General features: G+C 40.6%; 1 protein-coding gene across 1 annotated transcript in view; it reads left to right on the top strand.

Annotated features, from left to right (window-relative positions):
• LOC126114040 (pickpocket protein 28-like) overlaps positions 1 to 18,173 on the top strand; it is a 196,644-nt gene that overhangs the window by 47,302 nt on the left and 131,169 nt on the right. The window contains exon 2 of the mRNA XM_049915022.1: positions 6,911 to 7,017. Coding sequence (XP_049770979.1) covers positions 6,911 to 7,017 — 107 coding nt within the window. The remainder of the gene's footprint in view (positions 1 to 6,910; positions 7,018 to 18,173) is intronic.

Raw genomic sequence — 18,173 nt, 5'->3', positions numbered from 1 at the left:
TTAATTTTGAATGGAAGGTGAAAATACTAAAATACTGGCAAAACTTTGATATATTCTGAACTTTGATAACGCACACGTTCACTGACAAGCCCATACTAGTCTTAACACAATCGTGCACAAAACCTTTCGTTCACGTCATCAAGGTTATGGTAACGTTTCTCCCTAAATATGAACAGCTACTAAGCATGGAGAGTTCTTAATTGAAAATGCTCGCCAAACTATTAAGTTTATATCGATGTCTAATGCATTTAAGTTTTTAGTCACCGATCTGCTCAATGTGCAACGCAGAATTACCGTCTTTTCGCATACACAAGAGTACTTAAAAATCAGTACTTTCTAAAAAAAAAACACACTGGAATAAATATACCTTCACTTTAAAACACTTTTGGAGCATGTAGCACAACTAAAACCGGCAAATTATAACTTCCTTCGGAGCTCATACTACACATAACCGTACCATTGAAAGGTGTTGGGCTCCGAGTACTTTAGACTACTGTAAGCATTCTATATCTCCAAGAGGAAAGATGCGCGAAGATACTCCGTTCTGATTGGTCAGTTTTCTTTAAGGCCAATAGAAAACCATTATTCTCCCACGTTAGCCCGCGCTTTTCATGACTAACCAATCAACGAATAACACACTTTCGAACTGTACTTCTCCCCGAAATAAATATTTAATATTCTGATATTTTGTTTATTCTTTACGTTATTAACTATCTTCATTTGCACTCGAATTAGCTTTCCTTTTACCACAAACTTACTAAACACATAATGATACAAAATTCCCCGTCGTTTGCATTGACACCGTCTTAAAACTGTCTCACACTTGTTTGTACAGCGTTCATCAGTAGAACAATGATCTACATATTTACTTTAGACCACATTAACGCATCATTCACACTACTAAAACGCATCTACAGAACCGTACAAGCATAAATAAACAAAATCTCTTCAAGAAATAAATATAACAATTCACGAAAACATACTATTGACCTGTTTCTCGAATGTCTCTGTGCACTGCTGGACACTAGTGGTCAAAATTCTTAACTACATTATAATTTTTTTGTTCAGTCCTGTCCGCTACTATCCTCTAGCAGATGAGAGTTAGAACTGCGTACTCGACTGAACCCGCTTCAGACCATATATCACTGTGCATGCATGAGTCATTCTCCCGATACACGGGCTCTAGACAGGAGCGATATGAGACGCCACGCCTCACTATCAGTTGTTGCAACTCTGTTAACGATAAGTTTCTTCTCTTGTAAAATCTATTTCAGTCTTACTCAGAATTTTGTCGAAAAATCTATGCTCAGAATTCTGAATAAGTCTGAAATTGATTTTACACCAGAAGAAACTGCCTTGTTGGAAAAAGGACTTGAATACAATGTAACGCCTAACCTGTAAGATAAAAATGTAGAAGAAAGTATGACTGTAGATCTTAAAATAGGCCTTAACAGCGTCACAGTAGACGCTTCTTGACAAACGAGGGTAGCTCACGATGTACATAGTATTTTTGAGAAACATGCAGTTAAAAACTCCTGTCATTATGATTGTGATAAGAAATTGATTAAAAATATTAACGTCAAGCTAAAAGAGAACAGTGCCCTTATTATGAAGTCTGACAAAGGGAATACTGTAATCCTTGCTACTCAGAACGAATATATGTCTAAAAGACAACAGTTTTTTGACGAGAATAATGTTTCGGAGCTAGATGAGGATTCGACCTCCTGATACAAAAAGAAATTAGACTTGCCGTTAACAGCGCTACGATATTGTTTAAACCATTTAATAGAAAACAGCTTATTGAAATAAATCCACAGGCTGCAAATTTGCGTTCCCACCATAAAGTACAAAAAAGTCACCATCCGATACCATCGGTTGTGAATATTATGAACACGAAACAATTAAGAAATCCTTTGTTTTTCGAAATAGTTATTCTGGAAAAAAATGGTTCAAATGGCTCTGAGCACTATGGGACTTAACATCTATGGTCATCAGTCCCCTAGAACTTAGAACTACTTAAACCTAACTAACCTAAGGACAACACACAACACCCAGTCATCACAGTTATTCTGGAGTCAATAATAAAAATCTAATCAGTAAAATCGAAGATCTGTAGTGTGACCAAGACGCTTGTTTTCATTAGATATTACGAACCTGTTGAAACAACCATTGACATCGTTGAAAGCAATCTACGTAAAAGTTAAAAAAAAAAAAGATATTTCTGATGAGCAAACCACTGATCTAATTCGCTTGCTAAGAACAGTAATAAAATACAACTATTTTGTTTTCAATGGCAAACTATACCATCAGCCTGACGGTCTGACAATAGGTAACCCACTGACAGGCATCTTGGCCGATACTTTCATTAATTCGCTGGAAGAAAAATTCTTCAATAATTTTTCAGCTGCCGATCTGGGTATTTGGTCTTATGATCGGTACGTAGATAACATTTCTATCAAATACGGTGGTTCCCTGAAGGAATTCAGCAGTTGTTTGAAATTTTTAACAGTCTTCATGAAAACATCAACTTCACTTATAAATCAGAAAATAACAACGGTCAGCTTAATTACTCGGACTTCAGTATTGCTATTCATGACGACAGACTTTCTTTCGGTATTTTTCGAAAACCCACTAATACAGATCAACAGATAATTAGTTTAAAATTGATTATGGCATACTACAAGAAACGGAACAAACCTCTGGCAATAACATTTGTAGATTTTAAGAAGGCATATGACTGTCTCCACAGACCTTCAGTATTAAAAATTTTAAGAAATCTAGGACTCCATCCAAAATTAATTAAAATAATACAACTCACTCTAACCAACACCAAATCAAAAGTGAAGTTTAGAGGAGAAATTTCGGAACCATTCCTCATAAAAACAGGCTTAAGACAAGGTGACTGCCTGTCACCATTACTTTTCAACTGTGCACCGGAATACATAATGAGAGAATGGTACAAGGACAATCCAAAGAGGATAAGAATTGGAAGTGCAAAAGATGATATTAGCTTAAACTGCTTGGGATTCGCTGATGATCTTGCTCTCCTAGCCAACACCGTTCAAGAAGCCAGGCAACAAGTGAAATCACTACAAGAAATAGCAGAGAAAGTAGGCCTTAGAATATCATTTGAAAAAACGGAGATTATGCTAACTGATCCACCACTTGCAAACAAAATTACAATAGGAGAACAGGAAATCAAAATTGTTGATAAATTTAAGTATTTAGGCGAAATAATAACACACAATCTAAATGAGAAGCCATCATGGCAAAATAGAATCAAAAAACTGAACTATGCAAATTACATTACCAAAACTACATACAACAAAAAAAGCCTATCTATAGATGCAAAATTAAAACACTATAAAACAGTTACACAACCAGAAATAACGTATGCAGCTGAAACTATCTTCAAAACAACTAATACAGCAGAAATTGACAGAATACTAAAAATAGAAAGAAGAATAATTAGGACATGTATAAATAAACAGTATAAAATAAATGGACATTGGAGAATAGCATAAAATGAAACAGTATATAAGAAAATAGAACCAGTCATGAGCACAATCAGGACGAAACGCATCTCATTCTTTGGACATCTGATGAGAACTCCAGAAAACTGAATTAGTAAAAAAAAAATAATACAAAAATTGTGGAATAGCAAGAGCGACATTAAATGGATCACAGAAATTAAGGACGATATAAAAGAACTTCAAATTATAGTAGATGACCTAAAAAGCAAGACAGAGAAAACCAGAATACTGCAAGACCCGCAAACCAGACTACAAATGAAAATCAATAAAAGGAGTACAGGAAGAGTTGTCTCAGATGAAGAAAGAAAGAAAATATCTGAAAGAATGAAGAAATATTGGGCAGACAGAAGAGCAAAACACCTTTCATATAAGAATAGCCTCTAATAATTACATTACCTAAATATATTAAGTTATTTTCGAACCAAATTGTATCCATTTGTAACAACTTGTTTAGAACTTTGTATTTTTGACTACAGTGGTCCAATGAAGGCCATAAAATAAATAACAAAAGAAGAGATAAATATTATGTAAACTATTGCAGTTAATAACGACTGTGATTCCACGTTAGTTGACAAGATCTTCAAAGTTAAAACTGACACAAAAGTGACCAATTTAGACAGCAGTGATATTTCTGACAGTAACAAGTACAAACATGTTTTCTCGATTCCATTTTTAGGCCCTATTTCGTATAAAATTCTTCGCCTTCTGATTAAAAAATGTGGATTCAAAGCTACCTTTTCCACTAAGAATAACTTGCAAAAAAATCTCTTTCACAATCTCAAATCTCCATTCGCTCCTTTAAACAGTTCAGGAGTGTATAAAATGTTTAGTACGTAGGACAAGCTGGAAAGTCTTTTAGCGTCAGGTACAATGAACATTTATTGGGAAAAAGAGGCATAATACACACAATTGCACTTCTGCTGATCATCTGCTAATTTCCGGACGCAAATCGAAATGGGTTGAAGGAATTTCTATTTTACGTAGAGGAAAGAAAGATCATAAGCTCGACGTGCTCGAAGAGCTGGACATTTTCAAGCATATTTTAAAGAGGAGTGGCCTCATCCTCAATGAACAAATGGTTCAAATGGCTCTGAGCACTATGGGACTTAACTTCTAAGGTCATCAGTCCCCTAGAACTTAGAACTAATTAAACCTAACTAACCTAAGGACACCACACAACACCCAGTCATGACGAGGCAGAGAAAATCCCTGACCCCGCCGGGAATCGAACCCGGGAACCTGGGCGCGGGAAGCGAGAACGCTACCGCACGACCCCTCAATGAACAGCTGCAACTACATAACAAACGTTTTTTCGATGGTTTTAATCCACTGCTCGTGGAATTTTGAATTCTCTATTTTTAACTATATTTTCCTGTCTCTTGTTCCGAAACTTTTTCTTCGAATCTCATAGATGTGTGCTACTAAAGTTACCTTCATGCACATATTTTCTGGCTTGTACAGCTGTTTGTATAATTTTTCTACGTTATTCTGTCCTTTACGTAATAGTAATTTCTGTAAAGTCTAATAGATGGCTCCGAGTTATATTTCATCTCCTTGGCTACTGGGTATTTTCAAAAATACGTTAAGATCGCTTCCTCTGTATTTTGTTTTTAAAAACAACTGTCGTTTTCAGTTACTTCTGTTACAATGTTTCAAATGGGCACATGCCATTCGCGGCCGGTAGGTGGCGCAGCTTGTATTGTTTTCGTGGTAGCGATGTAAGCCACTCGGCCAACCAGTCTGACGTTGTCCTTGCTAGGCACACGAGGCAAAGCCTGGAACGCGTTTTATTTTATTTTTGACTTGAGGGTACCTGCTCTAAATTCTGACTATTGGTTCCTCGCAATGTAATTTTACTCAAGTAGCCGTTATACGACATGACAATTGTCATCTTGGTTAAGGCGTTTTTTGTCGTGATTAATTTACTATGTATCAATTTATAGGGATTTTCAAAGGTTCATTCTGATGAAGACACCCGTAGTAGGTGTCGAAACCTAGGTAAATGTACCAAACAGTCATTTGCAATCGGTTGGCTGTATAAACCTATGTTCAGAATAAAACGTTCGTTACATGCTTGGTCAAACAGAACTCATGTAATGGATGGTTTTCTCATCAAATTTCGCCTTGACCAATAGCATTAAACACCCAGTAAACTCTTTGTGGATGCAGGTGATCACCATATATACCATTAGATTGGAACTGATGCAATCTACTTTACTGGCTATAACTATTAACATGTGTGGTCTTGGCTAGAGTCTAAATCTTTTACTTCCGATTGTGCCTTTGAAAATTTTTCTGCGAGTCCCCATGACGGATTAAGTATATAATCAACCGTGTTTGCTTTGTTGTATAGTGTTAAACTATAGAGCGGGTCCTTTCGTTAATTCTTTAATAATTTGCATATTGGATTTTCTTCTATTTATTTCCGTAGCTTTTCTCCATATATAATCCTTCAAAGGTTTTCCTTTCCTGTTTCTCCAGATTTCATCCGCACCAACAGAACTTAGTAAATGTCTTGAGAAAATCTTCCAAAGTCATTTATTTATCAACTTATTTCCGTCGCTGTGTGTGGTCATTGCTATTCCTTTGTTATCAATTACGGTACTACCTTACTAGCAGAATATATTCACCGATTTAGAGTTATATTGAGATAGAAACTATTTGACGTTTACTCTCACTTTGCTCCAGATCTGTGAATTTATGCACCTTCGTTTTGATGTTGTTTAGGTTTATCCGTAGCTTATGAGGAACGCATCAGTTGTCCTTTACATGAAACATTATTTTCTCAGTCTATAATATTAGCGGTTAATCAGATCCAGTTCGATGTATTTAATATTTATTTCTATTGTTCCATTTTATTTCTAGTGTTCTTTCTATAAACAAATTACACAAAAAAGTATGAGGGGTGCCAGCCTCATCAGCGGCATCTTCTTGCTTTAGCCTCTTTCTTAACACTATTAATATTTACATTGTGGTTTTTATGTATCAGTTTCTGCTTCAAACTATTTTTTTATTATTTCTCTAGTCTTCCTAGCACTCTACCAAAAATCTTTTCTAGATTATTGAATGTTGAGTATTCGTTTTCGTTTATGTGAATTCTTATTTTTAAATTTTTCCTATTGCTCAAGTGGCTACTCTTTTTCTTTTATTTGCTTAGGTTCAAACTATATAAGTATGAGTTGTACTGAACGGGAACCATTCTGTTACTAGTTGCCAATAGAGCCGCGCACATCATGACATGGCGTGAGGCAGATCCCCTTCTTCATAATCATACAAGTAGATTTCCACACATTTGCCCATACTTAAGTTCCCGCCTGCCGATGCAAACTGTTTCACCCGGCCTGCTTTGAAGAGAGGCACTTGGTGTTCTGTTACAGAGCCGTGACCGCAGCCCGTGCCCCACGGCACTGACAGACTACCTGCGCCACTGCAGCATGCACGGCGTCCGCTACATCGTCGAAGAAGGGCGCCATTGGTCTGAGAGGTGAGGAGGTGTTCTTTACAGACGCTCTGGCTGTAACAGAATTTCTGTCATCTCCTTTCTGTGACAGAATGTACTTTGTTGCTTAACCCCGACGGCTGGATCTAAGGTGCGTACGCTCGAAGGCATTTCTCCTATTTAATGCTTCATTTAAATATTAATTATCACTCTGACACAGAGGGAAATCTCTCTGCTTATAGCTTTGACATGCCTTCTATCGGATTGATAGCTACTGTTCGATACAAAGGAAATGAAACTGTTTTCATGTACCATCGACAGTGTCCACGAGACAAAATTCAGAAATGCAGTTTTTGCACGAGGACGAGAAGGGGAAATATGTATATTCATTGAGTGATAGTGACATAAGGTCCCGCCTATCTTGCAGATAATGAGAGTCAAAATTCTAATCACCTGAGCATACAAAAACTGAGGTGGCTGGTATGGTTAACGACACTGAACATTGATTTTGAATGACGTGAAAACATTCGGGAAAAATGATGGTCATAATGACGCTCTCTTTCGACGTTTGTTTTTATTCGAGCTTTAAAAGGTAAACCTTACAAAAACTACAATCTTAGTAAGATAGAACAGTCGTCACCCGAATTTATATGTATAAAAATAAAAGCGCTCTCACACGCTATGTATGACAAGTGAGTAAAGAAAGTAGCAGCATGTTTATGAAATAGACGCAAATACAGTTCATATAGTCTTGGAAAGCAAGAACTGTTTTAGAAGCAATGAGACATGTCACACGATACCGTAGTATGGAAATTAAATTCCTATAATCCGTAAAGTGTTTTCCAATTAATGGCCCCTGGAAATTTATTTTCATCAGTCCTCAAGATGGCTCGAGTAACATCATATAATTAATTTATTTGCCAGTAACTCTGTTGGTAGAAAGTAGGCTTTTACGCATTGTTTTAGTAGGACATAAATCTTTTGCGCACTATTTCGTCACACTGTATCACGAAAGCGATACTTAAACCAAGTCTAGTGGTCTACAATTATTCAGGCTACTAAATTAACGTATTAGTGGGATAAAAGACAACAATTCAGTCTGGTATAGTCTATCAGGACACCTACTCACAGGTCTGCCGTAATTGGCTTCGTTCCCTGTGAAAGACAAATTCAGTACCCATTTCGGAAGTGCGGTAGTAGATAGTGAAAAACACAGCGAAATAATTGTTTTACTTGAATGAAGTTTCCATTCGCTTACCATAATATAGGTTTTATAGCTGTGTGAGGTCACAAGCAGGGGTCATACAGCCAAGAAGATGTAATCTTGGACCACCTTCTTAGTCAGTTGGAGTGCGGTCTTGCAGTCGTACATACAAACGATGATAGATGTATCACCGTCCTTCTGTTTGTAGGAAACTTCAGCTGTCAGCTGGATGCGTTAACGTTTCTCATATAATGCTGCAGTAAGGCCGTGATCTTTATGCTGCTGCCGTCCAGAAACAGTAAGTGTATCCACCTCCATTGGGCCATCGGTGTCAACATGGAGATATAGTTGACTTCTCGCAAGGAACTGAGCAATTATTCCCATTGACCAACCAGCCTCCCTCAAGCCCACAATACATCCTCGCTGAAATTCAGTTAATTGTATTAACTTGCTCGTCGACATGGTCCTGATATATGAGGGCTGGTTACACCAGTACGATGATCGAAATGGTTCACTACTCTTTTAGTAATTCGGTACAGTTGTTGTGGGTTGAGGTGTTTTACCTTCAGTGTGAGCTTCCTTTCAGTCCTCGGGACGGGGACCTATGTCAAGCCTATAGGCAGGCTGCTTAAGCACATTGAAATTTATGGCATCTAAATAAGATTTGTCTACAAGCTGAGGGATATAGGACCAGTGTTCATTAACAATGCGTCCAAACGTAGCAATACGGAAAGACTTGTCGAAAAGCGCCAGGAGTGTCACAGTTATATGCCATTGTTACTCCAACGTAATGAATCTGAAGATTTATGTAGCACACACAACGTAATCCGAAAGAACCTTTGCGACTGGTTCGAATGATTTCGTCATGGAAACAACGTATTGATACGCTGCGATCGTTTCGATCGTCAACAACCACGACACGCGACATGAAATAAGTGGAACAGACGTTGACGAACAACATGAGCAGCTGTTGTTTCGCAATGTCCTTGGCCATACACGTCGCTAATATAAGGCCCTGACATTGGTGGGCACGTGTCATCCCCTACACGAATTCGTGACACGTAACTGGTTGCAGATCGAAGCTTGTATTTTAAATACCTGCTAGCCACGTAATATCGTAGCTCTAGAATGAGATTTACACTCAGCAGCGGAGTGTGCGCTGATATGAAACTTCCTGGCAGATTAAAACTGTGTGCCGGACCGAGACTCGAACACGGGACCTTTGCCTTTCTTGAGGTAGGGCACTTGTCCGCCAAAGGCAAAGGTCCCGAGTTCGAGGCTCGGTCCGGCACACAGTTTTAATCTGCCAGGAAGTTTCATCATAGCCCCGGTTCTCTCCTTCTGCGTTTATAATGTTCACCGGTATATGTAATTTACTACTCGATTCTCGGTGAGCTTCACACGTGAGAGTAACACTCAACGGCACATAGTGAACGCATTATCGAAGCCAAGATAAAGACAGAATCAATACATACTGCAGTAGTCAAGGGTAAATGCCTACCACCTCCGATGATGAAGATATGAAAAGACGAGTGCTGAGATTAAAAAAAAAATTTCGAAAGCGGAGGCGAAGATCTAATCTTGGTGGCCGACTGGAATTCGATAGCAATAAAAGAAATAAAAGGGAAAACAATAGGAGAACATGGAGTGGGGAGGGAAATGAAAACGCATTTTGAACTGCTGCTAAGACATGATTTGAAAATCATGAATGGAGGTTGTATGGGTGGAAAACACCTGGGGCCACGAGAAGGTTTCAGGTACACTACATAACAGTAAGATAGGAATAAACTGAAGATATGGCATCTGGATAACTTGCAAGAACGAGAGGTTATTGAAATTTTCTAAAGGATCATAAGATAACTATTGACTGAAACAAGGCAAATGAATGCAAAAGGTGATGAATGGGTGGCTTTATGACAGGGGCGGCCGAGATTTCAGCTCCCAGGCCATGCCCAGCCATGAGTACCAAAGCATTCAGTCTCGTTGCACATTTCCCCCACCGCCACACCACGCTGTCTGAGCGTGAGTGGGGGGCCATTAAAATTGCTACACCAAGAATAAATGCAGATAAAACGGGTATTAATTGGACAAATGTATTATACTAGAACTGACATGTGATTACATTTTCACGCACTTTCGGTGCATAGATTCTGAGAAATCAGTACCCAGAACAACCACCTCTGGCCGTAATAACGGCCTTGATACGCCTGGGCATTGAGTCAAACAGAGCTTGGATGGTGTGTACAGGTACAGCTGCCCATGCAGCTTCAACACGATATCACAGTTCATCAAGAGTAGTGGCTCTGAGCACTATGGGACTTAACATCTGTGGTCATCAGTCCCCTAGAACTTAGAACTACTTAAACCTAACTAACCTAAGGACATCACACAAGACCCAGTCATCACCATCAAGAGTAGTGACTGGCGTATTGTGACGAGCCAGTTGCTCGGCCACCATTGACCAGACGTTTTAAGTTGGGGAGAGATCTGGAGAATGTGCTGGCCAGGGCAGCAGTCGGACATTTTCTGTATCCAGAAAGGCCCGTACAGGACCTGCACCATGCGGTCGTGCATTATCCTGCTGAAATGTAGGGTTTCACAGGGATCGAATGAAGGGTAGAACCACGGGTCGTAACGCATCTGAAATGTAATGTCCACTGTTCAGAGTGCCGTCAATGCGAACAAGAGGTGACCGAGACGTGTAACCAATGGCACACTATACCATCAGGCCGAGTGATACGCCAGTGTGGCGATGACGAATACACTCTTCCAATGTGCGTTCTCCGCGATGTCGCCAAACACGGATGCGGCCATCATGATGCTGTAAACAGAACCTGGATTCATCCGAAAAAATGACGTTTTGCCATCCGTGCCCCGAGGTTCGTCAGTGAGTACAACATCGCAAGCGCTCCTGTCTGTGATGCAGCGTCAAGTGTAACCGCAGCCATGGTCTCCGAGCTGATAGTCCATGCTGCTGCAAACGTCGTCGAACTGTTCGTGCAGATGGTTGTTGTCTTGCAAACGTCCCCATCTGTTGACTCAGGGATCGAGACGTGGCTGCACGATCCGTTACAGTCATGCGGATAAGATGCCTGTCATCTCGACTGCTAGTGATACGAGGCCGTTGGGATCCAGCACGGCGTTCTGTATTACTCTCCTGAACCCACTGATTCCATATTCTGCTAACAGTCATTGGATCTCGACCAATGCGAGCAACAATGTCGCGATACGATAAACCGCAATCGTGATAGGCTACAATCCGACCTTTATCAAAGTCGGAATCGTGGTGGTACGCATTTCTCTTCCTTACAGGAGGCATCACAACAACGTTTCATCAGGCAAGGCCCGTCAATTGCTGTTGGTGTATGAGAAATCGGTTGGAAACTTTCCTCATGTCAGCACGTTGTAGGTGTCGCCACCGGCGCCAACTTTGTGTGAATGCTCGGAAAAGCTAATCATTTGCATATCACAGCATCTTCTTCCCGTCGGTTAAATATCGCGTCTGTAGCACGTCATCTACATTGTGTAGCAATTTTAATGGCCAGTAGTGTAGAAATAGTCGGCATATGGACAGAGACAGGCCATTTCAGAGTTTTGTACTGACGTTGCCACGCGATCGCGACATAATTTCATACTTGAAAAAGCTGTTTCACACAAATATGTCAAACGAAATGTTATAGTATTTTTTAAACCTCATTAGGGAGACGTGGAAACTCTGAGGAAAGCAATGTAAATGTCTGAACTGTTTTTTGTATTGAAAACTGCAGCTCAGTCAGTTACATCTATATGTGGCCAGGGGCGCTTTCAACTGAAACTGCAAACAGCATCGAAAACAGATGGAAGATTTACAGTGAGCAAAAAACCTTTACAAAACTATCCCTGGTATTCTTTCAAGGCCACAATTAATTCTTCAGACCACCTGTTTCCTTTAACACCAGAAACCTTAGGGAGTCGGACAGCCTTCGTCAGAATGTGTCCCTTCTAATACGTGATGTTTTTTTTAAATACACCCACATCAAATAAGTAAGAAGTTACCTTGTAATGTCTTACTGTGGACAGTGTGCAGTCAAGTCTACTTAAAATGTGAAGTCAGCAATCCATTCCGGACGTTCTAATTTTCGTTTCTGAATTCCTTTTTCCTTCATAAATCCAACAACAGCGAGTTTTAAATTGAAAAATCGTTCCAGGCTGTGTACCTTGATTTAACCAAAGTACTCTGCAATGGTATCTGAAAACTGTTGCAACTAATAACTGAATAATGTACGCGACATCAGAAATTTTACTATTTACACCCCGGCCGCTGCGGCTGAGCGGTTCTGGGTGCTTCAGTCCGGAACCGCGCTGCTGCTGCGGTCGCAGGTTCGAAACCTGTCTCGGGCATGGATGTGTGTGATGTCCTTAGCTTACTAGGTTTAAGTAGTTCTAAGTCTAGGGGACTGATAACCTCAGATGTTAAGTCCCATAGTGCTTAGAGCCATTTGAACTATTTATACCAGCAATTTCTTCACATGCTCGGTGCCTGCATATTTATTGTAAAGTGCTTCTTGATGTACAGAGCAAAGAATCTCGTCTGACGATCGTAGTAATCTTTAAATTCTTTCTACGTGGTATTGCAATGTCGTTTCACATCATAAATGCAGTAGCCGTTGCTTATACGGATTGAGAACTCTCATCCCTTTCCTCCCTCATTCCCTTTAATTTCAAAAGTTTGTGACGATAGATCGCTAGACTGCCTCCTTTTATGCAAACAGCTACTGAACCTGTGAACGTCCTTCATACCAGGAACAAATAGCTAAGGGAAACAACGCCGACACCACGATTCTGCCGAACTCAGACTTGTGCCGACCTAAAAATGCCGCATGCTGCTGAGGGTACTTCAAAGAAGGACCGAGCAAAGTTGACTTATAGGACGGTCCTTGGTCTGCACGCGACCCACACGTGCAGCACGCGTGGAGTTTGGCACGCGTGACAGGCCGTGCTTTAGGAGGTGAAACGGTAAAGATATCAGAGGAACAAATAGACAAGAAACCAGAGCCAGTAGAAACTGTTGGATAAAACACGATGTACTGAGTTTCATCAACTAAATAAGAAAGTATAAAAATGCTGAAAGTGAATTATTAAAAATGGGTTGTATATAAATAGTGAAACAGGAATGGATAGAGGTTAGATGCAACATTATAGACGCTTCGTTAAATTTCTGGCGTGCTTCAGAATAAATTCCGCTTTTTCTTTTAATATTTCATCTGTGTATCGTTCAGCCATCTTCAGAGTAAGACGAAAGACTGACGCTCCACCACTCGCTCCTTAAAAGGACCTCTAGTGATAGCTGGAGCGTCAGTCTTTCGGTTCACTCTGAATATGGCCTAAAAATTGAAGAGGAAGCGAAAGTTATGCGGCACCAAGTCCGAAATTTGATTGAACAGTCACTACTGAGCCGCAGAAACATGAAGATGCACAATGCTACAGATGTTTGAGTTACTAGGGGAAAAAGATATACATTGTACGCCAAAAATAAAAAAAATAACCGCCGCGCCACGAAGGAATTATACGAATGAGACGTAAATCGGTAGATGTGATGCACATGTACAGACGAACAAATTATTACAATTTCAGGAAATTGTAAGATTTATCCAAGAGGAAGAGCTTCACAGATTTAGCGAGTTAGTAACACGTGCACGCAATTTTCGGTTTGGCACTGACTGACAGAGTTCTTGGATGTCTTCTTGAGGGATATCGTGCCAAATTCTAATTGGCGCGTTAGAGCGTCAACTGCCCATAATGCTCCAAACGTTATCGACTGGGTTGAGATCCGGCGACCTTGCTGACCAAGGTAGGGTTTACAAGCACGAAGACAAACAGCAGAAAGTTTCGCCGTGTGTGGATGGGCGTCATTTTGGTTAAATGTAAGCCTAGAGTGGCTTTCCATGAAGGGCGACAAAACGGGGAGTAGAATATCGTGGACGTACCGTTTTGCTGCAAGGGTGCCGCGGATGGCGACCATAGGCGTCCTGCTGTGAAATGAAATGGCGCGCCAGCCATCACTCCGTTGGGCGCCGTTTTATATAGCATCTGTCCTAGATCGCTCACTGGATAGTTCGTAGCGTGGCAGGGAAGCTAGATCTGGGGTATGGAGTGTTTTTAATATTTTGGAAAACGAATGGCGACTTATAAGTAGCCATAAAAAGGTTCCAGTTCCGACCCTGTTAAGAACCTGAGTAATATCGACTTTTAAATCATTTTCGTGATAGAAAAAGACAAGACTATATGACACTTTTCGCTTTCCCTCAGAGTTGTAAGGAAGCCTGGGGGGGGGGGGGGAGGGGGAAGGAGCTTGCCTTCGGGTAACGGTGCTCTTGCATCTTCCTCCCTGTGTCGGCACCCGGGCTCGACTCTGCTGGAGAGATGGAGGTAGGAGTACTTGGCCAGGACACGAATCGCATCCATCAGTCTCTCGGCCACCATCTCGGAGGTTGGCATTCTGCTGATACTGAGGAGGAGCATTTGCATGCTGCTGGTTATCGACTTTCTGAGCGCGCTCAAAGGTGGATCTCAAGCCTTACTTAGTTGGTACCTAATTTTATTGTTTATTTGTCAATTTATAATGCATCAGGCTCTCCACAGATTATTTAAAAAGTCAATCCCTGAATGTCTCCATCTGTATTAACAACTTACCGCTGTCATAAATCATGCTACGTCTCATGCAGTTTTCTGTGACAAGTGATTCTGTTGGTTGTTCTTCCTCTTTGTGATGCCTGTATTCCGTTCTTCTTTCCTGTATAGTCTGAATAGTTTGACCAACGTACATTTTCATGCCCTGGTGCGGATTGCGTTAGACCCCAGATTTTTGGAATCCTAGGGCATCAGTAATAGACTCCAACAAGGCTTTCGTCTTGGGCGCCGGGCGAAATAAACACTTGATGTTAAATTTCTACAGAATTCTTCCAATTTTATCTGATGTGTTGCAGACATAAGCGATAAAACTTTATCACAAAATGTTTCTCTTATCCTCTGCAAGATGTGGCGTACGCGTCTCCGTCTTACGGCTAGCTGGTTATGTCGGTGGTCATAAATAACCGTTATTCCACAAAACCATCTCATCTATCACAGAACACCGCTTCACTAAAGGCCATAGAATGAATTGTGATCGACCAAGTTGTTGAAATAGGCCAACACATTTTGACATTGAGTTTTAAGAAAGTCTGAAGATCATTTGTCTGAAATGTCACACCATTTGGAGGCGACGACCCACCCGGATATCCCAGAACATTTCGAAAGAATGTAATAATTCCAGTTCCAAGAACGAAGGTTCTGACAGGTGAGAATATTACCGAACCATTTTTTAATAAACAATTCTTGCAAAATATTAAAAAGAAATATTGACAGGAGAATGGAATGACTGGTAAAAGCTAACCTGTGGGGCCGTAAGTTCGGGTTCCTCATTAAAGTAGGGACATGGGAGACAATACTGACCTTAAGATTTTTCTTACATGACAGTTTAAGAAAGGCAAACCATCCTTTATAGGAGGCTTTGACAAACTTGGCTGAAATACTGTCTTTGAAATTCAGAAAGTGACGAGTATAAAATACAGTTTGTAAAGAAACCAGACTGCGATTTAGAGTCAAAGAACATGAGAGGTAGTAGCTGGCGAAGCTGTGAGACGGGGGTTTAAGTATACTCCATGTTATTCCATCTCTACATTGAACAAGCAGCAAAGAAAACTAAAGAGCAATTCTGAAAACGGAATTCAAGATCCGGGACAAAAAAACGTAAACTTAAAGGTTCGTAATTGAGATATGGCTAAAGACATCGAAGACCATTTGAAAGGAAAGGATAGTGTTCGTAAATAAGATTATATGACCAGTATCAATGGGCTGTAAAAAAATTAAATCAGGCGATGCTGAAGGAAGTAGTTCAGAAAATGAGACACTAAGAGCAGTTGATGTAGTAGATGAGTCTTGCTATTCAGCGAGAAAAGTAAGTGACAATGGCCGGAGTGGCGAGGACAGAAAATGACAATGGCAAGAAAAATCTTACTGAAAAAGACAAATTTGCTAACGTCTAACAGAAGCTAAGTCCGCCCCTCGTGGTCTCGCGGTAGCGTTCTCGCTTCCCGAGCACGGGGTCCCGGGTTCGATTCCCGGCGGGGTCAGGAATTTTCCCTTTCTCGAGATGACTGGGTGTTGTTGTGTCGTCTCCATCATCATCATTCATTCCCATTACGGTCGGAGGAAGGCAACGGCAAACCACCTCCATTAGGACCTTGCCTAGTAAGGCGGTGCGGGTCTCCCGCATCGTTCCCCTACGCTCTGTAAAGAAGCATGGGACTTCATTTCACAATAGAAGCTAAACTCTTAGAAAATATTTTCTGGAGTATTTGTGTGAAGTGCAGCCTTTAATGAAAGTAAAATTTGGACTATAAACTGTTGAGACAAAAACAGTACAGAAGTTTTTGAAATGTGGCGCTACAGAAGGACGCTGAAGATTACATGGATACATTGGATAGCAACTGGGGAGTTACTGATTCGATTTGAAGAAAACAGAAATCTGCGGCACAACAACACTAATGGCTCAAATGGCTGTGGGACTAACCTAGAACTTAGAACTACTTAAACCTAACCAACCTAAGGCCATCACACACATCCATGTCCGAGGCAGGATTCGAACATGCGACCGTAGCGGTCGCGCAGTTCCAGACTGAAGCGCCTAGAACCGCTCGCAACAACACATAAAAAAGGGCTCGGTTTATACGACACTTCCTGTTATAGAAAGGAATATTTAATTCCTAATGGAGGGCAAAAGTTGTACGGGGAGCCTGAGGCTTGATAAAAGCAAACGTGTTGGAATAGATGTAGGTTGCGGTAGTTATGCAGAGATTGAGAGGTTTGCTCAGGATAGGCTAGCGTGGAGAGTTAAACTAGTCTTCGGAGTGACGGCTTCAACAACAGCATCAAAATCGTTAACAACATATTTTCTAATTACCAAGAAGTTTAAGTAATTGTTGTCTTCTGCTTCAATAGATTGTGTGTGTTCTATAATGGTATCAAATGCTGTTTTGGTCTTCAGTCCAAAGACTTGTTCGTGCAGCTTTTCCATGCTACTCTATCTTGATTAGCTTGTGCAAGGCTTTTCATCTACGAATCAATACAACACACAACCTTTGGAACCCGCGTACTGCAGTTTTTACCTCTCACACTTCCTTCCCTTACTAAATTGTTGCTCCCTTGACGTTTCAGAATGCCTCCTATCAACCGATCCGTACTTTCCGTGAAGCTGTGACAAAAATTTCTTTTATCCCCATTTCCATTCAGTACATCCCAATTGGTTGCATGAGTTCTCAACTCATCTCCAGCATTTTTTGTAGCATCGCATTTAAAAAGCTTCTGTTCTCTTCACCTACATGTACAGCTATACTCTGCTAACCATTGTGAAGTGCATCGCAGAGGATACGTCCCGTTTTACGTTACTGGAGTTTTCTCCCGATCCATTCACATATGGAACACGGGGAGAACTATCGTTTAAATGCCTACGCGCATGCTGTAATTAATGTAATCTTGTCCTCACGTTCACTATGGAAGCGATATGCAGGGAGGGGGTTGTAGTGTATTCTAAGAGTCATCATTTTAAGTCGGGTCTTGAAACTTCGTTAGTAGACTTTCTCGAGATAATTTCCGTCTATATTCAAGAGTTTGTCAGTTCAGTTCCTTCAACATTTCTCTCCCTCGGATCAGACAAACCTGCGACCGTTCAGTGTCCCCTATCAGTTCTACCTGGTACGGATCCCACACACTTGAGCAAAATACTAGCATGGGTTAAACGAGTGATCTGTAAACAACCTCCTTTGTAGTCTGACTGCATTTTCCTAGTATTCCACAAATAAACCAAACTCTGCTAGCTGCTTTACCCACGACTGAGGCTATGCAATCGTTCCGTTTCATGTCCCTATTAAGTGTTACCCTCAGGTATTTCTATGAGTATATCGATTCCAGTTCTGACTCA

Source organism: Schistocerca cancellata, chromosome 1 (genome assembly GCF_023864275.1).
Source record: "Schistocerca cancellata isolate TAMUIC-IGC-003103 chromosome 1, iqSchCanc2.1, whole genome shotgun sequence".
Lineage (NCBI taxonomy): Eukaryota > Metazoa > Arthropoda > Insecta > Orthoptera > Acrididae > Schistocerca > Schistocerca cancellata.
The sequence above is the reverse complement of the archived record's forward strand: the minus strand, read 5'-3'. Positions and strand labels throughout refer to the sequence as shown.